The sequence below is a fragment of the Xyrauchen texanus genome, chromosome 30 (assembly GCF_025860055.1).
Source record: "Xyrauchen texanus isolate HMW12.3.18 chromosome 30, RBS_HiC_50CHRs, whole genome shotgun sequence".
Taxonomy (NCBI): domain Eukaryota; kingdom Metazoa; phylum Chordata; class Actinopteri; order Cypriniformes; family Catostomidae; genus Xyrauchen; species Xyrauchen texanus.
Genome location: NC_068305.1, coordinates 9,851,307 through 9,878,687, shown reverse-complemented (window position 1 = coordinate 9,878,687; position 27,381 = coordinate 9,851,307). Strand labels below are relative to the sequence as shown.

The window sequence follows — 27,381 nt, the reverse complement described above, 5'->3', positions numbered from 1 at the left end:
CTGTCCATCCATCCATTCATCTTTCTCCATCTGTCCATCCATCCATCCAACCTTGCATGCATATGCACCTCCAAATGGCATAAATATAATGGATGAGTACCGTACTTAGGAATGCAACGACTGAGTAATAACTTGCACCAGGGTACTGTGGGTACTGTGGAAATAGTGAAGAACTTTGAACTCTTACCAGAGGAACTCTGTGTGCAGTGTGCACCATCGCTGACCCTTCCCTGCCTGTCCTGGACCCTCGAGAACACGGTTCTGCCTGATTATATCAGCCAGCCAATTCCCGCTGCCGTTTCGCATGACATACCGATCCAAAAACACTAGCTGACTCTCTGGCCCATAGAACCAGTTATAGTTGGAATCTGCGATTGCCACGGTCCTTTGAAAACCTGCAGGAGCACAGAAGCAAACCAACAAACAGCCTTTTTGAATGAACTTTCAGCATTGCTTAACATACACTGCCTTTTCAGGTCACTCACACAAGTCACAAGCAGTGATATTGTTGTTCGGTTTGTTTGGTCAATATTATTTCAATGTTGTACTGAAACATATTTGGGTGAAGTGTGTAAATTCTGAGCCACTAGCGGCACCAAAAAAGAGAAAAGAATGCTTATTAAGTTACTATTTATAAAAGGTTTCAAACACACCTCCCCTTTGCTTATTTTTAGACAAACAGGTTGTCCCACCCCAAACTCACGCTATTGCCAATGTTGTTATGTTGCACCCAACTGAGCTGCTCAAACAAACATATTACAATTCCATTTGGTATAGCTTGTTTGCACATGACGTCACGTCAGTGCGTTGTTGTGGCACGAAATGCAGATGGCACTATCACAAGCTCAATATGCCTATGTTTTGCATCATTTACGGTTGCTCAAATCGACCAAACCGAGAAACCACAAGGAGCTTTTATCGTGTACAAAAAGTTATTGTTCATAAGGGGGAAAATGCAAGAAATTGACTGAAAAACGCTTGGAAAATGGCTTGTAAACCTGTGTCTGCGGTCTGGAGGAGCCACTTCGTCAAAGGTAAGTTAATACAACTTATGTGGCTAGGTTTATGTAACGTTAGCCGTTTCTGTACTTTGTAAAGTTAAAATAATAGTTTTTTCTTCTTTTTGAATAGGTACCTCTGTAATAGAACAAAAATACATAACTATAGCAAAGCTAATTAAAAAGTATTTGCAGGAGAACGTAAATAACTTAACCTGCCATGCAATTACTTCTCTGTCTTGTTTCGCGATGATCCATGTTTTTAGTGGGGTTTCGGCAGACCTTTGAGAGTGGTTAACCTTATCACGTAAACAACCGCAACGCTAACATCGAGAGGCCGCGTAGCGTTTAATGTTTGTTGTTAGGTTAATCCACAGGACAAAAAAATAAATGCCACTCACCCGGGCGAAAACCAAACGACAGTCATTGTGGAGCACCTTGGTACCGAGGTCGTTGACCCAACCACTAACAAAAAAGCTGTATGCCTCCATACTTTTATATGCTTTCATTTGTTTTCTGGAGTAGAAGGATGTTTGGAGGACAAGGTAGTTGCTTATATCTACTGCCTCGATGGCAGGCAAGTATTTCAATTCAGTTGAAAAATCGCTCCTCTTCAAAACATAAGGATCACGTCCAACATATGTGTTTATATCTTTCTCTCGTAATCGCATCTAAACTAGTACAAAACGGACTTTCCTCCATCTCGTCCATTCTGCTTTTCACTTCCTGCCCTCCATCTGAATATCGTGCGTCATCAGAATCACATGACTGCAAACAAGCTATTGCAGTGGCACAGAAATTGCACATTTCACCTTTAATTCTTCAAAGTCAGTTCTTGCAAAGAAGCCAACTAAAATCATATGTATTTGTATTCATATTGTTTCAAACAAACCTCACGTTTAACATTGATATTTATTTCTAGTGTGTATGAAATAAAAGGCAATACTTTGAACAGAAGCCAGTGTGACTGCTGTAGAAGCGAACACATGGTTCGAATTAATGCGGCTGGATGAAGATTGGAGGAAGAAAAGCAACTAGATGTTAAAAGGGATGTTAAACCTAGCAACCAGTAGAAAATATTTAGCCATAATGAATCACTTGTGTGCAAAGAATGACAGCGGTAAGCACTGCATGGAACTAATGAGAGTGAAGTTTGTATTTACACCAGTTTACCAACAGAGAATCACAACCCCTGCTAAGTTCAGACAAATACAAAAAAGGCAAAGAGGAGTCCATTATCTGCAGACATCACAGCACTGAATCTGTATACAGTTTCATGGAGGGTAGAAACAGAGAGAGAGAGAGAGAGAGAGAGAATTGTGACTGCAAACCTTTTCCCTGTCCTGAACTGATTACGCAATCAAGCATTTGCTACGATAATCAGGCTGCTGGCAAAAGGTTGTTAACTGTCCAAACCTGACACATAAAAACAGCTTAACCGTTCTCTAACCTGGCTTCTACATTAGTCTTTGATTTGCACAGAGAGCTGTTGTCACTTTTGTAACATTTCACAGTCTGGGCTTTGGTTTGGTTTAGATCAGGTTACGGCTACACAGTTTTAAGATGACACAAGCATCCCACTCAAAAGAGATTTGTTACTATGACTGGTATTCACAAAGCAGATTAGTATTAAATCTGACTTTAGGTCTATTTGGCCCATTTTACCACAATAAAAGAAAATCTTCCAGGCTTTTTTTTAAATATAAAATTGTTTCTTTTTCCTTGTGAGTCAAATTCGATCTACTATTCATTTAGAAATGAGTGGTTTAAATTTGTTTTCAGTATGGTCCTTGATCACATGAGTCTGACCCTGAACAGTTTGAGCGGCACATCAGTATGCAGCTTGGATTGTATACTGATCCTGTCACAATGTAAAAGACCTGAAAGCAAATTTAAAGTCCTTTAGTAATAATTGTAACTCATTTTACATTTTAATAACATTTTAAGTAGACCTCAGGGGGAAAAAGTTACAAAATTCTGTCACCATTTACTCACCTTCAAGCTGTCTCAAACTTATATGACTTCTTTCTTTTGCAGAACAGATACACACACGCATGCACGCACACAAGAAGAATGTCTCAGCTGTTTTTATCCACACAATGTAGGTCAGTGGGGTCCAAAACTTTCAAGCTCCAAAAAGGACATAAAGGCAGCATAAAAGTAATCCATACGACTCTAGTGGTTTCATTCAGGCAGCATAAAAGTAATCCATATATATATATATATATATATATATGGATTACTTATATATATATATATATATATATATATATATATGGATTACTTTCTCACCTTTGGGTGAGAAACACACCACAAGTTCAATCCTTTTTCAATATAAATCTACACTTCCACTCTCTGCTATGCACAATCATGCGAAGTTTCACACACTTCCATCTGCCTGATGCGTCTGCAGAGCACTGACGTATTATGATACCAAGTTTGAGTGTTCCTATTGGGATGGAGGTCAAGATTTATAATGAATAAAGACTTACATTTTGGCCTGTTTCTTACCCAAAGCTATTTTATCCCTTTATAAAATGTGTACCATACCCCTCAAATCGGATGGATTACTTTTATGCTGCCTTTATGTCCTATATGAAGCCTGAAAGTTTTGGACCCCATTGACTTCTATGGAAATAAAAAAAACACTCAATACATTCTTTAAAATATCTTTCATTGTGTTCTGCAGGAGAAAGAAAGTCATACATGTTTGAGATGACATGAGGGGTGAATAAATGAGAGAATCATCATTTTTGTGTGACCTTTCCTTTAAAATGTAAATACACTACTATTCCATACAGGACCAGGCAATTATATCCTTACCAGGTAACAATGTCCTGTAGAGAAATGCAAAGTGTTTGTGCAGCCAGGGATGGTTGAAGTGACCAATAGCAAAGTGCCTCTGTACCAAATACATGTATTGAAAGAGTGAACGAGTGGTGTAAGTTCCATAGGCCACACCCTCATACAGAGATCCATCTGTCACGTCTTGGAGAAGCACCATGGACTTTTCCATTATTGCAAGAGCCTGTTTTGTCCAGAGGTATGCTTCCTGGAGATATCCTAAAATGCAAAGAGCAAACAATAATGACTTGTGTGAGGTGATTTGAAACTCTGTCATTCTGAGTGTACATATTTGTGTGTAAAAAAATTAGGCAAATATTTTCACACATACATCTGAATCATTAATAAGTTTGCACTTACCGGTAAGTTTATAATAAATTTACAATAACATATATAACCAAATGAAACCACACATACACACAAATCACAAACTCCCTAGGCCCTGAAACCATGGAATGTATTAAGTCCAAATTTAGGCCAAGTCTGCACTAAAACAGTGTTGATAAAAAACACATTAATTTAGCTATGTTAACACCTCTCATCAACACCAGAATGCCATTTTCCTCCATGGACATCTACATTTGCTCCAAGTTAAATTAAAGCTAACTTATAGCTAAAGATAATGTAATGTTAATTCATTTATGTATTGCTTCAGGTCTTAGTAGAGTTCTCTGCATCATAGTGAATGTTTTATGAGACATTAAGAGCAGTTCTGTTTACTTACACTAATAATATCACTTGTGTAATCACTATCAAATGACACTTTTCTCTTTGCAAGTGGCTGTAATAATCGTTTGCCTCTATTCTGATTCAGTCTCCACAATTTTTAATGAAATTACAGTGTAATTTTACTAAAAACGTCACATAAATATGTTTACATTGTCACTCTTTGTTCCAGAGCAAGTAAGAATATTGTCAATACTGATTATGAGAATATTTTGTCAGAATGAATCTCCCATTCATTCCTATGGGAAGTTTTGCAAAACTTGTCAAGAGTGGGCAATGTAGGCGGAGCTAAGCAAAGGGTCAGTTGACAGCCCTGATCATTTGGTCATGAATTATGTAAATTAAAAACGGCGGGCATGCTCTCGGTTATTAAGAATAATCCTGATTCATTAACATTAGAAAGAGAGTAAAAACAAATGTATGTGTGTATTCACCTGGACATTTTCGTAATTAATAATTTCACAATTTGTGCACATTTATTAGTCAATGAGACCCACTGTTTTTCCTTTCAAGGTTGGCATATGTTGTAACAGATGAAAAGGACACTTTAAAGACAGCAGAAAAAAGTTCTTAGACGTTACAGTCAGCAATTCAGCATAGAGAGATCAAACAGAAACCACAGCACTTTAACCTCAAGTGCTGCTTGATAGTTTAAAAGATGAATTGTGCAGTTATAATTATGACTGTGTGAAGTAGGAGACATACAGACACTGAGAGTCTTTGTAAACCTCGAAAATCCCTCAACTAATTTGAGCTAAACTCTTACTAAACCACAGCATTTCACATGCACAGCCGGGCTTAATTTCAGGAAAATGTTTCAAATTCACTACCCCACCTCCTCTGCCTGCATGCCTGTGTGAGTATAAAACAAACCACATAAACATTTAGACCACAGCTCATCAATGTATTGAGTAATCCAGACACACCAAAGTCTTTCTGGAACACACACTAGATCCTCCCACATAGCACTCCTTAAAGGGGTCATGACATGGGTTTTTTTATTGTATTATTATGTTCCCTTAGGTGCAATTATAGTATTAATATATTTTTTTTTAAGAAAAACTTTTAAAATCTAGTGATTTATGACCTTTTCCCACCCTGTTTCTCATCCTCTGATTCAAACAGTCTGTTTTGGGGGCGTTTTCCATTTAAGACTTCAGTGTTAACGCCCACTGTTATGATTGGCTAACGTCAGTGCCTATGTATCAATTATTGACGCTCCCAGCCAGAACAATATGCAAGTAAACTAAGTAAAAACACTGTGATTATTCATAATGAATGAAATTGCGCTTTAAAAAGTAGTTTAAAGTTTAAAATAGATTACTTACAGTTTGCGTCGTCGTTGTTCCCAGAATAGTCGGCACGGACTTATCTTTGAGCAACAGTTTTCTGGCAAAGCCAGCATCATATTGAGATTTGTTCTCAAAACAGTCATCCTTAAAATGTACAGAACAAATGCTTAAGTTAACACTGCCGTGACTGGGACGTCCCAAAAAATAAACTGCATCCATTTTTCCCTGACGTCTGGATCTTTCGGCAGCTTATTCAGAGGTTTTGTTTGACCACAGCCAGGAACAGCACATCTGTGTGGCATCGTAATTTTCCTGTGCACAAGTAGTCTCTGTCAGAGCTCGCTGTCCATCGACTGAACACTTGTGAGGCGACGGCGATACTGAAATGAGCGTAGTTGTCTTGGCGCTTAAAGCGTAGTTATCTTGTGCTGGAGGCGGTCATATGCAAACGCTGGTACGTCACTTCTAACCGTCACGTCACTTCTAACCATGAATCCAGAACGAGCTGTATTTTGAGCTTGATTAAATAAATGATTCGTTTAGAATGGGGAGGACGTCTTAAAATATTAAACTTGCAGGACGTTTTAATGATACAAAGACCTCTTATATACCTAAAAACGGTATGTTTATGATGTGACACACTCCAAAAGTGTCCTTAGAAAAGCCCTTAAAATACAACTTTGATTGTTGTGAACTGTAGGCCAATGATAAGACTTATTTTCAATAATATGGAAATATACAATATATTGCCTTCTACAGCTAATTCTTTATATTACCTATCCATCCATCCATCTATCAATCCTGTGTGTCTATACATATACAGAATATATATATATATATATATATATATATATATATATATATATATATATATATATATATATATATATATATATACACTGCATATAATTATTTTGATATATTGAATTATTATTATTTGAGAGTCTTTTTCAGCACATTGATAGATGTAATTAATTGTGATTAATTGGATTGAAATTTTTAATCGATTGACAGCCCTATTAATAATAAGCTTCAAACAAACGGCTTGCTAAAATGTTGTGTCTTTCATCATATTGCTCTTACCATTTTATAATAGCATTAAATGCATTACAGTTATTTGGCTTTGGGTGAGGGGAGTTCTTAGGCACAGTGTGAAGCTGTAAACCTGTTCAATCCGCAGGGTCCCTAAGCAGTGTTCACTACTCACTGAGCACAGGATATCGGTTGAAGTTCACTTCGCTTGATTTCGTTAATTTGGAATACCGTGCAACATCATCAAACACAGATAACGCTTGAGTCGCGCTGATCACGGGGTTCAATTAACATAACGCAATAGACTGTGTAAATACATTTAAATGAACAATAAATAACCTACATCCATATATATGTATAAAGTACATTTAAATAATATATCCACGTGTACAATTATTAAAATGTATTGTATATATTTAACTTAATATATTTGATAAATTAATACTTTAAACCTGTAATATAAATGACTGTTGATTATTTTTATAAAAAAATATATGTTATGTAGTTATTTTATAATACGTGTGTCATATTAACTGTTACATGACCAATTGTCATTATAATGGATGTAACAGTCACATCTCGTGCGCTTTGCATTCAAGCACGACCGCATAGAAAGGACACCTGATGTCAATTAAGCTTAATTAAAATGACAGCGTCTCAAACATCTTTTGTTTATTTGATTTTAGTGTTTATTTTAGCTAAATTATGTCAGTGCTCTGCTGGTTTGCAATGAATGGTGGGTAAATTTGCCTCTCCATTTCCCGTGAATTGATGTATCAACTGAACATAAACATTCCTTTTGTATTGGAATCTCACTTAAGATGACTGAATACCATGTGAAGTCCACTTCGGAGGACCCTAACGGTCGTCTGGAAAGCACTTTGTAACCCACAGGCTCTTGTGAGTTATTGCTTTAAACCATGGTTTGAAACATCATTTATTGCACACAGCATACTTTTTGACAGGCATTTTTTACAAAATAGAGCAGTATACTGTACATGCTATAAAGTAAGCAATAAGCTCCATGGAATTATACCACTTCCAACATAGCCAGTGAGATGGTGTCAAATCTCAGAGAAATGTATCATCTGGTTAGAATTTAACGGTGCAGAACACAGGATGCCGAGTCAAATGTTAACTATTCCTGCAGACAAAAACCACACAAACACAATGCTATGACCAACTATTAAATGAATAGTTCACCCCAAAATTAAAGTTTATCATTATTTTCTCACTCTCATGTTGTTCCAAACATTTGTTTTTTCAATGCGACAAATTTGAGTTGTTATTCTCTGAAAATCTCCCCTACATTCAAAGAAAATGACATATTGCATTCGGTTATTACATGTGTTTCGGCATCAATTACATTGACATTCCGTTTTTAAAACTGGACACTGTCGAATGGCTTCAAAATCTTGGAATAAGTCATATGGACTTGATTTTTTGTCCTTTTTGAGCTTGACAGACATGGTCACAACTCTTCTTGTTGTATGAAAAGAGCTGAGAATCTTTAAAAAAATAAATTGTATTCCACAGTTAAAGGAACAGCATATGGGTTTACAACAACAAGAGGAAAAGTCAATGTAACCACTTTGGAGATAGGCCTACTCCAAACATTCACTGTGTGTTAAGAGGGCTGGATAAAACTTGATTGTGAGTTTCTGTTCATGGAAGGGTGGTTGGTGTTTCTTTGACGCTTCCAACTACTTCATGACATTCATAAAATGGCCAGAGCAAACCCTGCATCACACTGTAATCTCCACAAATTTACCCCATTTTTGTATATCAGTGCTGTTATTTTATACAGAAACTAATTTATGAGACTGAGCAGCCTGAGCTGCGAATGCTGGGAAGATTTCGGCAAAAGAACCTCCACATATTTGGAAGGAAATGAGAGAAGCCGTTTTAAAAAGACAGGCAAAAGAACGGCAGGACCTACTTTCAAGGCCAAAAACTACAGATTATGTTAAGAATAGCTGCAGGGGAGGAATAGAGACAAAGAAAGACAAAAAGAAAGCCAGAGAGAGAGGGGGGGGAGGATAACTTTTCTAAAAGTAAAGGAGACATGTGGAGAATTGCACCACTGGAGAAATAATTACTGAGGCTCAAGTTCAGCTCTGCAGAATGACCCCGAGCAGCCTTAGATCCCAGGCAGGAATGCTGAGTGAGAGGGGGTTCCTCCTTCAAAATGTGTGTGTGGCAGGAGAATGAACTTTCTCCAAAAGCCATATGTCATTTTAGGTGGGAGTCACAATAACCCACACTCTTAAAAGCATAGTTCACCCAAAAATTAAAATTTTCTCATTATTTACTCACTCTCATGATATCCCAAGAGTGTCTGATTTATTTCATAACCAGAACACATTTGAAGAAAAATAGAAAAATATCTTAGAAGGTCCTTAAAGTGCAAGTGAATGGAGATTTCTCTTTTGAAGCTCCAAAAATCACAGACAGTCAGTATAAACGGTCATGTGTGTTGCAGAGATGAGGACCAAAATGCAGATATAAAAAAACAAAACACTTTAATTACCAAACAAACCCCCACGAGAGAGAAAGCCTTGTTCCCTTCTGCTTAGGCAGAAGGGAACAAGGAATCAGGAACGACTGGACCGAGACCAGGAACAGGGATCAGGAATGACAGGAGCACTCGGAAAAACATACAGGACTGACTGGAGAACAAGACGAACTGGCAATGGACAGCACAGACGAGAAGACTAATATAGGGAGAGAAATCAAGCAGGTTAATAAAGGGCAGGTGTTACTAACAATGAGCAAACAAGGAGGCGGGGTGTGATGTAAGACAGAGAAACATGCGGCAGTACAGAAATAATAACAAAGCCGCGTGTTCTCACAAGAAAGCAATCCGATTGGCATCCGATTGGCATGAGCGCACATCGGCAAGATAATGAGGTGATACACACTCATGCCAACCGACAAACAAGACGAGAGAAGACACTTGTGTGAGAGTTCGGAAGTGACTGAAACTCAGCACAAACATGAAGACCCAGATGCGTGGTGCAAACTGAGCACAACGCGCGTTCGTGGATGTGAGAGACAGACACAAAAACCGACATAGATTATTGATGGAAGTGCATGCAGCCAAGATGACACAAGTGCACCCACGTCAATAACAGACAGACAAGGAGTATGAATGTCCGGGTACCGACACATATCGAAACCAAACTAGACAGGAAGTGAGGACACCATACTCCAGACATGAAACACAACAGTCATTTGTGCATAGGGTAGTTTATCTTCCCTCTTGATGCTACTGGAAGAGTGTTGCATTAACAGCGTGGGAGACCGGGGTTCGAATCCCGTGATGTACCAGGAAGTAATCGTGTTTGCATTATCAGTGATGAATGCAATTTGGAAGTTGTGTTTTTCCCTCTAACATTACATTTTTACTCCACTGATGGTTAGGTTTAGGTTTTGGGTTGGGTTGGACATTTCAGTTTATAAAATATATACAGCCTGTACAGGTGTAAACATCTCTCTTCACAGCTCTCTTTTGGTGCCCCTCCATGGTTATTTCACCAAGAAATAGAGGCTCATACATGCCCACATGCCCAACAAAATGTACCACGTTGGCTACTTGGGACAGTGATTGAAGCACAGAATGATTTTAGCTAAAGAAATGTCAACCTACTGTTTCGGATTTCACTGCGAGTTCAGTCTGGAATAAAATGTGTTCTTTCAGAGGTGGGACTACATTTCTTGGTGGATGAACTTCTGATTAAGCAATACCAACATAATTCCTGTTGGATATACAACATACTCTGAAGAAATGTTAGGCTCACCTTGGTTCATGAGCACAAGACTGCCGGTTAAAAGCGCAACGCAGTTAGTTGGTTGGTGGTTGTGGAGGTACTGAAATCCCCAGCCACGGTGGTAAGATTTCTCGTACATGTAGCGTGAAGCATTCCCAATCACCTGCAGGAAACGCTCCTGCTGAACTTTGCTAAGGTACTCATACAGGAAGTCATATGCTGTGGCAAAGCCAACCAGAGAGTGAGCCATTGGAACTTCATCCCAGGGAGCATCTTTCACCAACCTGAAACACACACACAGTTGTCCTTAAAATACAGTGGGATCCAAATGTCTGAGTCTATATTGAAAATCTGGGACTCAAAATCTGAATTAATCCTCGAAAAGTTTAGGATGACATTTTGTTTTCAGTTATGACTGATATAAGTTACTAAAGTTTGTGAACTTTTTCTAGATCAATTATCAAATACAAAGGACTACAAAATAAAATCATTGTCACTCTTTTCGACACACGCCTTTCAAATTAGCCTTCAAATTAAATTATGTCTCAGTCATAAAAGTCTATTAATTAACACTGCACTATTCCTGCCTGCGGAAAACAGATGATTCTGTTAATTTTCTAGCGATCATGGTAGCAGAACAGTTATTGCTAAGAGTGCTAGGATGTGAAGGATAAAGCATACTATCATGATCTGTCATACTTTACTAGGACTGTACAGCATCACTCCACTACTGTGATCCAGGCACCTGAATAGGCTTTGGCTCTTTAAAATGCTGAACGTATGCTCGATTACATTGCATAGATCTAGACAAGAGGTATATTGTTCTTCTCCATCATTTGAAGAATTACTGCTGCCATGTAGGGCTGGGCAATTCATTTCTATAGGGTAGGGCGATTCTCTGTGCAGTCAGCGCCACAAATTTTTGTCACTCGCGTGGGTTTGCTGCAGCTAGATTATAACGTGATGGCTCACGATGTAGTGAATCATAATATATGTGTCACATTCACTGTGTTTATCTTATCATGAAGAAAATTGGCGATACGCAGCTCTATTAAGAAGAGAAAATTTGTTTTTTTGTGAGTTGAAGATAATATCTAAAATGTATATTTATTTTAGGAGCTATACAGCAGAAGAAAAAAAGTTGTTATTGTAGAATGTTGAATACAATATTTTACCAGGGTTTGACATTACCGCTTGTCTGCTTGTCTGGGACAAGTGGATTTTTGAAGGGGCAAGTGAAAGAGAATTTTCCTTGCCTGACTGGACAAACGGACTAATTAAAATGTCAATAACAAAAAAATAACCAGCTATATTTGTGATAGCCTAGGCCTGTGTAACGTTTTAGAAATGTTATATTCTTATTGTGCTGTTGAAGGTAATTTTACCATTCGTAAGTAACAGCTGTGCATTGTTTGATTGACAGGCGGTGTATGTGTGAACATGCACGTGTTTGCGCATCTGAACGGTCAGCAACTGTGAAATACACTTCAAAATTCCCGTCTTGGTGAGGTATTCATGAAAACACAGAGACTGATGCCTAAAGTGAACGTAAACAGTGGAGAAAAAGGCAGATTTGTATTAAAGGGGCATTCAGTAGTTCTATAGCTAGCGTTAGCACTGCTCTTCTTCGTGTACTTTAAGCACCAATGTTACAGTGGTGTTAGATGCTATACTGTCATCCTTCAATGTGGATCAGCACGATCGTCTCTGCTGCCCCCGTTAGCTTTGGAATATCATTTGTATCTGTAAAATGTCGGCATTTGAGGTAATTTCTAAAGTTATTTATTACTCCTATAATATAATTACTTTGCCTAAAAACAAACATCAGAAATCAAGTGAACATGCTTCTACTGTTAAGGATAGATTATTATTGTCCCTCATATCAATAATCTTTGGAGGCGGTCTACGTTTCACGTTATTTCTAAAGACAGTAATTACCTTTATTAGAGAACTGCTTAGCGTAAAATAAACCTAAATTATCTAGCGATACAGAATGCTATGGAAAAGGAAAGATTAGAATTGTTTTTGATGATCAAATTTAGCATGTCCATGAATACTGTATTTGAAGAACTCGTTTTATTTCCAAGCAACCAATGTCATGGTTTACACAAAATCCACAACAATCGCTGTGCCAAGCTACTTTGCACTAAACTAATGAAGACGTAGATGCCTTACCATTACCGTTTTTTACCTTCTTGCTGAGCAAGTTGCTTCAGACCTTTTTTGCTTCTTCAGCCGCATAACTACTGGTTGTCTTCGCAGCTAAAGCACGATAAATAAGTAGGTTCCATTGTGTTCTGTCACCATGACAAATTCCTTGTGTGTGTTAGCAGACTTGGCAATAAAACACACTCTGATTCTTTTCGCTATTTGCGTCACCAAACGACACTTTTCTAAGCATAGTCAAGCATATCTAAACAGGTGGCCTCCAATGAGTGTTAGGATTCTCTTCTTTGACGCTTAGTGAAACACCGCAGGTTATGTGATTTCAACATGGTGAAACACATTGAAGGTGGTGACACGAACCATGTAGAATGAAACACTTTCTATAGAAAACTATTATGAGTACAATCTTCATCTCATGTGAGTATAAATCATTCGGATTAAACTTCACAAAAACACAATTCATTTGTTAATGTATAAAACTTTTTAAATTGGCTCCAAACTACTGAATACACTGAAATGTCGGACTTGTAAGTGTAAATGTAATCTAATAGACATTGCTGCCGTCTAGTGTAGTGTGTCATTATAATAATCAAACAACCACAACAAGAAAATGAGAAAACCGCTCACTGCTCTTGACTGGACAACTTGAGTAGTTTTAAAAGGTTCAATAATTGCACAATGTTTCCAAAGTCATTGAGTTACCATGTTAAATAATTGTGATTATGATTTTTGCCATAACCGAGCAACCCTACTGCCATGATTGCCAGAAAATATACTGAAACATCTGCTTTCCACATGCGGGCAGTATAAGTGCAATGTTAATTTATAGGCTTTTGTGAATGTGACATAATCTATTATAAGCCTAATTTAAAATGGTGTGTGTGTTCCAAAAAGAATGAGGATTAATAGCAATTTCTAGCAATGAACAAATAGACATGGTATTATAGACAAAATTAATAAAATATGAAAAATTATTTAATTAAAATGATATGCGAGAATATTTACATATCTATCTATCTATCTACTATCTATCTATCTATCTACCTATACTGTATATATATATATATATATATATATATATATATATATATATATATATATATATTACATTAAATATTTAAATACAGTATAATATGCAATAATGCAATAAGAAGGCATACATGTAAATTTCTTCATGTGTTCTGCGCTGATTTGGCAGAAACATCTGCAGAATTCTGCAAAATGGATTCAGAAATGGTGTTAAATGGAACCAAGAATACTACACTGTTATTGCTGGTTAAATGTATAATCAAATGAGCTAAATATATAATAAACCACGTGCACAAGTTGTAAGATTTTTAGAACTTTGAGAATGATGGATGTTCAAATTCACTTAAGCTTGGCACCAAGTTTCATGTCTAATAGCCTAAATGTAATATAATGTACATTTTTCATATAGAGAGGAAATTGGTCTAAATTCTAAAGAGCAGTGAATGGTTTAGATTTGAATCTGCTGCAGCTTTACTGAGAGAATCTGGAGTGTTCGCAATAATGACAATGTTACGAGTGCCAGGAGTTGGAGGTTTGTGTTAGGCTGGTCCCGGTTGGCCGCTACATGCTGGCAGCTGTGCAAATGAGAGTGTAGGAGAACCACAGCAGTTAACCCCAACCATCCACAACCCTCTACAGCAGCCTGAACAGAAACATCAGCACCTAATCTGAGGTACCACAGGAGGCCACACATCTGAACACACGAGTATGTGAGGAAAGGACTTGAATTACCAATTTGTAGGCCTTGAAAACACAAATCAAGGACAACTTAAAAGCTTTTCAGAGCCCAAGCACACAGAGAAAACCAGAATTTTGAATATATTTTAGCAGTCACAGAAAAATTTAGGAATATTAGAGGCAAGATAAGCATATATGAGATGTACAGGACACATGCTCAGATCAGAGACAAGTCTAACTGTCTGTCAATGCATTAAAGGCTGCTTTGTGGTATAAATATGAGATGCATGTCTGGCTGTGTCAGGAACATTTTTTAAGGTATCTATACAGAGGCAGTATGGCTGAATAAGAAATTGTCCAAGGAATATGATCAACACGATTCCAACGCTCAATGTTGAGATACTGCACTCAAACAAGTATATTTTAAACAGAATTATTCTTATTATTAGCATAATTATTATATAAAAATGGCACACTCCATCTAGTAATTGAAGGTGTCTTGTAGAAATAAAAGGACATAAAAGCACAAAGATTTTATAGGCAAAACGTCCTATTTACAATTGCTAAAATCCCTTATATTTTCTTGCTTTCAATTGAAAATAAATAAATAAAACATTGCCCTCACAAACTGCTTCAATGTGCAACAAAATCCATGTCTGTTTCTACACATCACCACTACCATCTCACATCTTGAGGTCTGTTAAACCTCAAGATGTGAGATGTTGTTAGTGATGTGTAGAGAGGAGTTTGTAGAATGAACATGTCAGCAAAAAAGCTTATTACCTACTTTTAGTTAGTTACCACATGTGTGCTTAGGCACATCTCAACTCCATGACACTGCTTAGTGGGGGCTAAGTAATCACTAGGGCTGGGGAAAAAAATCGATTCTGTTACAAATCGCGATTCTTGAGCCAAACGATTTTACAATCGTCTCCCTGATGATATATATATTATCTTAATGCTACAATGATTAATAGTTAAATATAGGATGCTGTATTTGTGCAGAGTTCCACACTTGTCTCTTTAATTCTTTACGTTTAGTCCTTTAATGCACCGCTGCTACAGCCATCAAAGTGCCGTTTGTTCACTGTCGGACGTCAAATCCTCTACTGTGATCAATGTTCCTTTTATTATGCATAATCCAGAGGTTAATTTGAGAGGTGTTGTGGAGAGATTTATAATATAACAGCCTAGTGGGTCATTTTGACATTTACCTGCCACTGTCGACAATAAATGCGTACTAGAGGAAACACACCTGATTATATTTTGAAGAACAGATGACAGAAATGTTTTTTCAGTCATCTGGAAGCAGTTTGTAAGAATAGTGTTGTCTATGAGAATGCTGCATAGGATCTCGGACTATCTCAGGATGCATATGTAAATAACATGCAAAAACACTGGGACTACATGTGAATTGTCATGTGTCATAATTCAGTACAACTTTACTCTTTAGCCTTCACTTGTATGTTGCAAAATAATAGTAGTAGCCTATGTTATATTTTATATTCTAAAATAAAAAAATTAGTTTGATTAGTTAAAATGATATGTATAACCTATATTTATTTGTTGAATACAAATGGACATAATGCAGCCTTATACAGTACATAGATTCCTTGGCACTAACTAGTCACCTAGCTCAGACAATGCACTGTTATTGTTATTTTTAAGTTCGTAGTTTTGCACATCCCACATTTTACCACATGCCTACATTTTACCTGCAAACTATATTTTAAAGGGTGAAAACAATTGTCATTTTAGAGACAACGGTTCTTGATTTATTTCTAAGAATAAAGAGTTAACAATTTTTTTTTTTTTTTATGGCCCACAAAATGTTGTTCCACATTGTATATCGCATTTAAGCACATTCTGCGGGAGAGGCAGATCTAAACACGGAGACAGCGCGCAAGAGCGTAAGTGAAAGCTGCCAGGGCAGCACACATACTGATAAAAGAACAAGAGTCAGTCAACTAATTGGAGGGGGGGGCCCACTGAATTTGTCTTGTACTGGGCCCAAGAATTTATAACAGCAGTCCTGAGCAAATCAATAACAAACTCGTCATTTCTGCTGCTGCTTGTAGTGAAATCTACTTTCTTTTTCAAATTGCTCACAACTTGCTTGCTTGTCTTTCATACTGTGATTCCATGGTTGTTTTGCAAACTTGTCAAGTAGTCCTCCTAATTTGTGATAGGCGGAGAGTGGACCAGCTGAAAGGTGCATTGCTGGTCGATCAGTGCCATCTATGGTAAAGACGTGAATGTGTTATCTGCGAATATTGTCATCGCTTTTGGTGTGAAGCGGACATTTGTCTGCAATTTGTCTCACTTTTTTTGCATCGCGTTCAGTGTGAAAGCCTTAAACAAATGCCCAGAGTTTGCAAAGCTGTAATCTAGATAAAAGGTGGCTACTTTAAAGAAGTTAAAATAATTTATTTACATCTTAGCATTTTTTGTTCACAACATACCTAAAATGTTCACAATAAATCAATTTGTGTTATTTATAGAACTGTCAATCGATAATTTTTTAAAATCCATTTAATTACATAACTTGTCAATTAATTAATCAGATTAATCGCAATTAATCATATATTATTATTAACTTAAAATGACGCTCAAATAAAGTTGATTTAGAATATGACAACTAAAATAATTATAAATAGTACAATCGATAGAATTAAAATACATTAAAACATCTTGTGGCAACAGACAAGCAAAGCATTTAGACTAGAGGTCGACCGATAGTGGATTTTGCTGAAATGATAACTAAGGTGGTGGGAAAGGTTAACTGATTAACTGGCCGATAGTTTTTTAAATGGATTTTTAGAATGTAAAAAAAATAATTTCCTTACTATGACGGGCACAGACAAAGAGTACTAAATTAATGAAATCTCAGATGGAGTTTATTGTTCAACCAAAATACCAAAAATAATAAAAAAATAAAAATTTGGTGCAAAACCGGATTTTTAAGTAGAAATAAGCTTGAAATACACTTGGAACTCTTATTTTGAAATGAAGAAATTATGAAAAAAATATCAGCACAGATTTCTTCTGATAACAATAGTTCCTAAAAGCAACTATGGGCTCCAATTAATGGGTAAAGCCAATCTACCTCTAATTTAGACAGTGCAAAACTGGTCTTAAAAGTCAAAATACTGTTTGTTTTATGAACATATCATTCAACATAGCTCTACTTTTGGCATACTTCCCTCTATTTTTAATTGTTGGTCTATGTACTTGTGTCCGACGGATGCTTTTGGGAGCATCTCACTTTGGATGCGTTACATCTGTAGTTTTTAGGCTCTCTAATCATAACAGTTTTTTAGGATGCTGTAAAGTAATATGTAGTTTGAAAAAACGCATCTTGAGATTCCGGCATTCTGTTGTGTTTGGTCCAGTGCTTGTGTGTGGAAGGCTGAGCTGCCTGTTCTCTTGTTGTTTTTGACGAGGCACGTTGCCTGTACAGCTGAAGCTGACTGCCCCCTCCTGCATAAAGGTGTTATCAAGCTTGAATTGCTGTGATGGAGGCATGATTAATGATCGGGCATGATTAATTGCCTGAATTTTAAATCATATAATTAGTCGCACTAAATTAATGCATTAAATCGACAACTCTTAGTTTAATGTGGAAAATAGTAATAATAAAGAATGAATAGGGGTGTCCAAACTTTTGACTGGCTTTAAATAGACCATATAGTGCTTATTCTTGACAGCATAAGAGGGGGGTAAATAAAGTCCTCACAAACCCATCATGGGAAAACCTTTAATTCAGTCTAAGGCTGTTTGCTGGTGTTAGTTGGTTTTTAGTTGGTGTAGCTGCCCATCCTTGCCAAGCTGGTGTCCAGCTGGTAGACCAGCTGGTCTTCTAACCTAGCCCAAAACCCTTATAAAACCATCAAACAGACCAGCATAACCAGCCTGGGCAGACTGGAAGATCATATAACCACCTTAGGCTCATTTAAGCAGTTTTTTTTTTCAGCAGGAAAATTAAATACAAGGCTGAGTGGAGCCCCAAATACACACCAGTTGGGCTGTGCAGCCATCCGCTCCATGTATTCCTTGGCCATGTCCAGCGCACCGGCACGGTGTGGATACAGCAGACAGAACATAGACAGCAGGCCTAAATTGTTCCCATAGACTTCGTTCCAGCGGGCGCTGAACTCGGCAGAGTTCCAGGGGGGTAGATACTCCTCCGGTCGCTCTAGCATGGCCTCCCCGGCCTCCCGGATCTGTTGGGCCAGAGCTTTGTGCGTCTCTATGGCTGCACGCTGTAGCTTCTCAACCTCTGCCTGGGCAAAGTAGAGCATGGGGTGAGTTCCATTGTAGTTCCCTCCAAGGAATGCAATGCCTCCGCTAGGATCCACTTCACCCAGAGCTGGGGATACCAGCACCCACAGTGCACTTATGAAGAACACTGTTGGTGCCCCACGGGTGTAGGTTCTCATTCTGGCATCAGAGAGTGAGAGACCACATCGCCTTGCTGTCTCTCAGCTGAGGAGAGAGAGAGAGAGATGTTATATTTCTTGCATTACACTGAAGGCTCTGAATGCCTGTGGTAATTAGACCCAGCTGTAGGGCTGATCTATCTGGGTTTCTATGCATTTTAGCAGGGTAAGAAGAAAGTTCAACAAGGCACTATGCCTCATGAGGCTCACTGGAAATGCCTCATGCCTGAACGCTCCCTGCATACAGCACTCAAAAAGACACTCTAATGAGCGAGATGAGACTAGCTGCACATTATTCCACACTTTAAAGGTCAATATTTCTGTATAACAATTATATAGAGCAGTGTTTGGAGTTTGAGCAGTTGAATCTAACGCTGCTCCTCTAAGAAGATCCATTGCTTTGGATTTAAAGCTAAAGTGTTCAGTTTCTGCTCTATAAACTTTCAAACAGGTTTTCTGAACAATTCCACCATCTATGGCATGCCGAATTTACTTTTAATCACCTACAGGATATACATATTCACTAGTTAAAATGCTTATATTTGATATCAGCAATGAAACTACTACTAGTAAGTGTTAAATCTTGATACCAAATCGATGTCATTGCTCGCATAAATTATCATTCTTGATATAAAAAATGGAATTATAAGTACTAAACTCCATAATGTTAATAAATACTAAATACTGTAACTGCACAGCTGTCAGTAGGTGGCTCACACAGACCCAACACTTACAGTGCAGTATTAATATATTACAATATATATTAATATATAAGTATACGTATTGTATTAATATATATATATATATACGCATTATTTACTTTTAATATTCAAAGTATTTTAAAGATTCAAGTATTGCAAAATAATTGCATAATTTTGGAGCACTCGCTTCTGAATCACAAATGACAACAAAAGAATAAATAAATAAATAAGACTGATTAAATTATTTAATCAATTACAATAATGACAATTATGCATGTGCACAATAGTTTTTTTTACTCTGTGCTTGTTCATTTTGGGATTTAAATGTATCCAAGTGGCTCGAGTGTTTTCATTACATTCACCAAAATTAGTTCAGATCCATTTAATAATTCAGTGACCATTTTTGGTGATGCCAGAATGTAGTGACAAATGAGTGTCTTGTGTGAATTGAGTTAGTCACTGAATAAACAATCAAAAGAATGTATGTCTACTGACCTACAAAGAGACTTTAGTAGAGGTTTTAAGCATTATAAGAACAAAGCAAATCTATAGTTTCCCTACACTTTGTGAGCTGCTCAGCATGACTTTTATTAAAAGACAAAAATTATAGTCTTATAATAATTATATTGAGTTTCAATAACATCTGTATGTTTTCATGTACAAAAAAGCATGTCCACATGTCTATTCACTTTAGTAAAAGTGTTCTAAGAACACATCTATATTTTTCCCCAACAGTTTGTCAAATGCACACCAACATAGAGGTAAAGAACAGGAGCTGATATTAAAAATAGCTTTACATATTTAAACACAGATCAAGTAATCTGCTTAAATTGACAAAAACAAGCTATCAAACTATAACCTCATAAATCTTTTAATAACCGGCATCAGATGATGCATTTTCCTGTTTGGCCGATTTGTTTCTTGAGGGCTCTGAGAATCTCCTGTTTGCATGTGAAGCGACTGAGACATATTAATGACCAATCAAGGTTCGTTTTGTTGTTTCGTGCCACCGTGTTACTACAATAATAGACCGGTGTGCAACACAGTCTCATGTAAACGGTCACATATCAGAGCCGCGGCAGACGCATTTGAGCTCATTATGTTAAAGTGCTCACCTGTTTCATTCTCCCTCTCTCTTCTCATCAGTTCCCTGTAACTTTTAACTGTCTTGTCTAAGGATAAAAAGGCAAATATTGATAAAACTAATATCATATACCATCTGCAAATATGCACATATCTCGTTTAAACAGATGTAATAAACAAACCTCACAAAACTTCAGCAGATCCAGCAAACTGTGGAGCGATCATATATCTTCCTCTGAAGCACGCATTCTAACAGTCTCTCCTCAACAGTTTTCTATAACTTTTCTAATGATGAAAGCAAATATCAATATAACTTCTATTATATACCATCTGCAATTATGATTGTTTAAACAGATGTAATTCACGAACCTCACAAAAATCCAGTGTTTTCATCCCGTTGAGCACTCATCTACAGTAAAAATCTTCCTCTGAAGTGCATATTCTATCAGCCAGTATCAAAACTTCAGTATCAGGAGCAAAAGTTCCTCTGATTCACAAATCAAGATGGTCAGTCCATGACAATCCAAGCAGCCGATCCAGGTTGTAAAACTGTAAGGAGATTTCTGATATTAATATCGGCATGAAACAGAATTTTTGTTTGTCTGTGCATGTAAGTGTAACAACATTATTCTGAAGGCAGGAGGTGTCAAGCAAAATGTAGTTTAAAAATTATAATAATAATGTTACATATATACAGTGCCTTACCAGAGGTAGCAAAATTTAAAGAAGAAAAAAAAAGACAGAGCATGTTTCAGTTTCTTCCTTTTATATAAGGTGGAATATTCCTAACAGATTAATGCTCTATGGAGCTTTTAAACCTTTATCGAGCATTTTAACTTTTTTGTAGAATAAAGTCTCAACTAGTTCATTACCTTAATCGCTGATGTAAATATAAATGTGGTCAACTTTAAGTGACAGACAGACAAGCTCTGACATGAAATCATCACCTCAGGTCAGGAATTGAACATTGCACTCAGGTTTAGGCTATAAATGAATACATGGGAATCGTGTGTGAATTGTGCGATACATTAACATAGACATTTCAAGAAGTGGAACGTATATATGATGTCGTATCTTAATGTTACACTTGATAAGCTTCAGATGCACACAAAAACAGAGACCACAAACAGAGTCGAGACCACGCCCATCTGATCTAAAATCACTGAAATATTTTTTATATTATTCGGATTAATCCATTATTATTTTTGAAGTCTATTTAGCCTAATTATTTGTGCCTTTCCAAATAAGATATTTGACTTCGGGCACATCCCTAGTATTGGCCACCATACTCTCTGGATATCGGTCGATCACTAGTAAACTCCACTTACAATGTGTGCTTTAAAGAAGGAGTTTCCTTTGTGTTTTTTGTTCTGCAGTATATTGCCCGTAATATTGCCAAACAAGAATGATATGCTGATAAATATCTCTCGTTTGTGTATTCCTCATCTCTAGATTATTCATTTAGATCAAAATCAATACAGATAAAAATCATGGATAAATGAGCATTGTAGAAATGAATGGAGCCGTGTTGATTAGAATCTCTGATGGCCTATTACGCAAGGGTTGTTTCGCTAACGAAACTCACCTGTGATTGGCTGGATGGTTGCTCAATCAGCCCAAAGTAACAAAAAAATGCAAAGAATACTGTATACAAATCCACCATTTGAACTCAGTATGGGTTTAGCTTGGAAAAATGCAGAGGACAAAAATCACCATTTTAAAGAGTGTGGGGACGTGTCCCTCACTTCCCCCGCGGCCGCTACGCCCTTGGAACCTTATTGCAAAGCGTTACAACTTAATTTATTAGTAGTCGAACTTCCAAATACGATATCAGCTCATATACCTTTCACTAGTAAAAATGTAATTTTTTTGATATCAATAATTACATTGTTACTAGTACAATTATCTATTCATGATATCAACAATTGAGTTACAACTAGTAAAAATGCCAATAGTTGATATCTGAAATTTGTTTTTCACCATGGTAAAATAGTAGTAGTTTCATACATATGGAAATTGATTTTAAATATCATTAAATTGGAGATTTATTAAATGTATCTTAAAAGGCTTTCTTGCTTGTTACCATGACATCTTAGATGGCTACAACTGAAAACCAAATTACAGATATAAAATTGGCATTTTTTTACTAGTTGCAATTCAATTGTTGATATTAGAAATGGCCATTTAAAAAAATAATAATGCAATTATTGATATTGAAAATAATCGCATATAACTGATATTCTGCTACAGATATTAAGAAATTTCAGCTTTTACTAGTACATTTTTTTACATCAATAATGGATATTTATACGAGTAATGATAGTTTTTTTTTTATCAAGATTCAATGTTTTTCTAGTGCAAATAGAAATATTACTGATGTAAATAAATTAGCATTTTCACTAGTAGAAATTTTATTAAAAGTGCACTCAGTAAATTGTTGCTCATGTCATCTTTGGCTTACAGTGAAACCTACTGGTGTGGATGCAGCATCATTAAAAATGTAAAGTATGTAGTAGTATTTTGCTGGTCATGCGATTCTAACATGGTAGCCCCCATGTGGGGACCCGCTCCATGTAGAATAAAACAGCTTTTATAAAGTTACTGATATGACTGGAGTCTTCATCTCATGTGGGTGGTCATGATTTTATACATAAGTTTCAAAATTACAGTTCATTTTTTGATGAGTAAAACTTTTTTAATGGGGGAAAGAAATTACTCTGTGCACCTTTAATAACAATAATTACCATTTTATTTAGTGAAAATGTAATTATAGATGTCTGTAAATGATATCCTGCATTGTTAAATGTTGAAAGGGCTTGTGATACACCATCTGCCAAAAAGATAATCCCACCCTAAACTCCCACCAATGGTTGATTGAATGTTGCTATGTTGGACTGGTCGTGAAGCTCAAAAAAAGAAAAAAAAGAAAACTGAGCAATATTTTGACAGCGCTACACAGCCACAGTGTGACACAATTTTCAGGGCTGATGTAGAAAGCATTTTTTTTAATTCTTAAAAAAACAAAAAGAACATTCACTTTTAATGAAATAGTGAGTAATTCATTCTGCCAATCAACGGACCTTTCATATAATACTCACCTGTTATGATTATTTAAATTTAAGCTTGTCGTTGCGTCTAAGAGTGGCCAACTCACTTCTATTCAGCGAACCACAACTGTATCTTTCCAACAACAGGAATGCGAGCCCTCAACTCCTCCTCCATACTGACTAACACTCCATCTGCCAAATGGAAAATTAGGTGGTCCAGTTTTATGGGGTGTCTAGACGCTCCACTCCAGTGCAGCCGGTATCTATTACCTCTTTCTCCTTAACAGTCTTAAAACACACATAGTCCAAACAAGCTCAGCCTGTTGCACAATAATGCAGCAATCCAATCACAACTTCAGTGGAATCATGGACACATAATTTCCTTTAAGTTTGCACTGTGCTTATTGGAATCCAGATTCCCCTTCATGAAAGGTGAGACTAACTAGGACAAGTCACAGCAGTGGCCTTTGACCTCTGAATTCCTGCTGGGAAACACATGGTCAAACAGCTAATGCTTGCTTGAGCTGTGTGAGGAATATGAACACACACACACACACACACACACACACACATCTCTCTCTCTCTCTCTCTCTCTCTCTCTCTCTCTCTCAGAGCTGTGGATAACTGGCTTGTTTCTATCCAGTTTGTATCTTAGAAATTGATAAGATAGCTCTATGAAAATTTGTCAAGTTCTTCTATATGTCTAATATAGAACAAATATAAACTAACAGAGGCAGGAGTCTAATTCAGCCTATTTTTTGATTAAAATAATTCCTCTTCTATATTAAATATATTAAAACCAACATTTGTATAACAATATTGTGAACAGCCTTCGTAAATTCAAGTCTTGCCATTAAGAATGAATTAGCGGGAAATTTCTAGAGTTCTAGTCTAAAGTTCTTCAAACGTCTTGTTGTGGGCACACAAACATATAGCCATATCTGAAAGAGAGGAAATGTAGTAAAACATAATACTCAACTAAGCTTAAACAAAACAACGTATTGCGTGTTTATTACTTATATTACATGTTAATCTAGCAAAATAAATGAATACAACTAACTTTTTTCTCATCCGCCGCACACTTGGTGAGGGGAAGATTTTCCTAATAGACACCAACACTATCAGCGTTATTAAATCGTAAATGAAGTTGTAAACATTTCAGTTACCTCTCTGTCCACTTGCCTTATCTTCACTCCCCGAAGTTGTCGGTCGCATGCATGATGGAGGGCTTTAAAGTGTTCTTCGTCAATACATGCTTAGAACCGAAATCAGCAGCGCAGGAAGAAAGTCGATAGACCGAAAGCGTCACATCTGCTGGAAGACGTGCTGTGTGAAGGGAGGGAGGGGGAAATCTACGTTTTATTTCTTGGTTCTTTATTGTCTCTGTCTTTCCAGAAACACTTCCAATAAAGCCAGTTCATAATGTGTTCTCAATACATACTAATGCTTGTATGATGTAAGAAAGATAGAAAAAAAAAAAATCTGTATTATCAGCTGTATGTTGTATTTGTAACCACAATTATATTTTATATCATATTGCTTAAATATCCATGCTTACACCTTTTAAAGAGTAGGCTACAATGCATTGTAACACATGAAATTACACATCAAATTTGGTTTCCATGCTATAATGCATTATACCCCTAATATGTTTACCCATGAGTATTATAGTACATTATAACAGTGTGGAAAAAACGATATATAATGGATAACAGTGTGCATTATGAGCCAATAGGAATACCTTTATAATGCATTAACACTAGGGAATATTTATATAAAATCCACATATAAAATATTTATTCATCCGTTAATATTCCAGCTGTTGATTTAACACGTTAATTCAGTGTGATTATTAAAAATAATCATTAATCATTCCCCCAGACCGCATCAGAGTGTAATGGGAGCCAGCTGGTATGTGATAGCTTTGCGGTGTGTGTGAACCTCACTCCCCTGGCCTCAAGCGGTGCACTAGTGACTGACACTAGGGCCAGTAGCTTTTAGCCTTCTTGTTAACCCTGATTCGAAGCGGGTTGAGCAGGACCGTTTACAGTGGCGCTGTAACTGGTCCTACTCGATAGCGGGATTCAAATGGGAAGGGAGGCAGGCATGCTAACGAGGAGGCTAAAAGGCTACAGCCCCTAGTGTCAGTCGCAAGTGCACCTCTTGAGGCCAGGGGAGTGAGGTTTACACATGCTGCACAGCTATCACATACCAGGCGGCTCCCGTTACACTCACCCTAAACCTCACTCTTGTCCGGGTCACAGCACCACTGTAACCAGTCCTACTCGACCCGCTCCGAGCGGGATTCGAACCAGTGTCAGCCAGCATGGGAGGCGAGTGCGCTAACGAGGAGGCTAAAGGCTACAGCCCCTAGCGTCAGTTGCTAGTGCACCGCTTGATACCAAGGGAGTGAGGTTTACACATGCTGCACAGCTATCACTTACTAGCTGGCTCACGTTACATGAGCTCAAGCTTCTCGTTAACACTGGTTCGAAGCGGGCCGAGCAGGACCGGTTACAGTAGTGCTGTTACCGGTCCTACTCGACCCACTCCTTGTGGGATTCGAACCGGCATCAGCGGCATGGGTGACGGGCACGCTAACGAGGAGGCTAAAGGCTACAGCCCCTAGTGTCAGTTGCAAATGCACCTCTTGAGGCCCCCCTAAACCTCACTCCTATCTGGGTCACAACACCACTGTAACCAGTCCTATTCAACCCGCTCCAAGCGGGATCCAAACTGGCCTTAGCCAGCATTGGAGGCGGGTGCGCTAACGAGGAGGCTAAAGGCCACACAGCTATCACTTACCAGCTGGCCCATTACACGAGCATCTCAAGCTTGAAGTACCACTTTCGTGCTTACAACAGAGGGCAGTAAGCGCGACTCGAGCTGTACAAGAAACAACCACTCTCTGACTGACAGCAGACAGCACAAGAGGATGCGTTCTTGCGTTCCAACACAGCTGGACAGCACGCAACTCCCAATGCAGGGTTCTCAGGATGTGTTTTTGTAAGTTTCAAACATTTTACTTAAAACAGCATCCTAAAAACGCAGTTTATGAAGTGACGCAAGAAAGTTGGACACGTCCTTCAAAAAGCTCTTATAAGTCTACCTAACACAGATTGACAAATTCAATTGCAAAATGGATGGCTGTGCAATGTAGGACAATTTTAGACTTACTGTATGTTCAATGATATGGAAATAAACAATATATTGCCTTCTAAAGCCTCTTTGTATTGTCTAATCAAGGTTTACTCATCTTCCACAATACTGTATTTTAATTATCTGAATTATTTGCATTATATATTGAATTTATTTTATCCAATATTCAACATGCCATTAATTGGTTAATATCTCTTATTTAATTAGATTAACAATTGACCGCCCTAATTAATATATTTAAACATATATTAAAATGGCTATTAAAATTAAGCATTCACATCACTATGCATTTATATATTTCTAAATTGCTTGTGTCTATTGTCAGTAAAGCAATCTCCTCCCTATAGAATACAACATTTAATATGCTCTTCAACTTCTTACAATACTACACTAGAACTAATACGAAGTTTAAGAGTT

General features: G+C 37.3%; 1 protein-coding gene across 4 annotated transcripts in view; it reads right to left on the bottom strand.

Moving 5' to 3' along the window:
• LOC127624264 (dermatan-sulfate epimerase-like) overlaps positions 1–25,110 on the bottom strand; it is a 39,676-nt gene extending 14,566 nt beyond the window's left edge. For 2 of the 4 annotated variants that reach the window (XR_007968137.1, XM_052099006.1), the window contains exons 1-8: positions 24,972–25,110; positions 21,128–21,307; positions 20,941–21,043; positions 20,791–20,847; positions 18,553–19,020; positions 10,693–10,946; positions 3,822–4,061; positions 188–395 (exon numbers count right to left, since the gene is read on the bottom strand). Coding sequence is in view for 1 of the 4 variants with exons in the window: in XM_052099006.1 (XP_051954966.1) it covers positions 188–395; positions 3,822–4,061; positions 10,693–10,946; positions 18,553–18,974 (1,124 nt within the window). In the remaining 3 variants the exon portion in view is untranslated. The remainder of the gene's footprint in view (positions 1–187; positions 396–3,821; positions 4,062–10,692; positions 10,947–18,552; positions 19,021–20,790; positions 20,848–20,940; positions 21,044–21,127; positions 21,308–24,971) is intronic. The other 2 variants (XR_007968138.1, XR_007968139.1) reach the window with 2 other exon arrangements.
• Between the last annotated feature and the right edge of the window lie 2,271 nt (positions 25,111–27,381).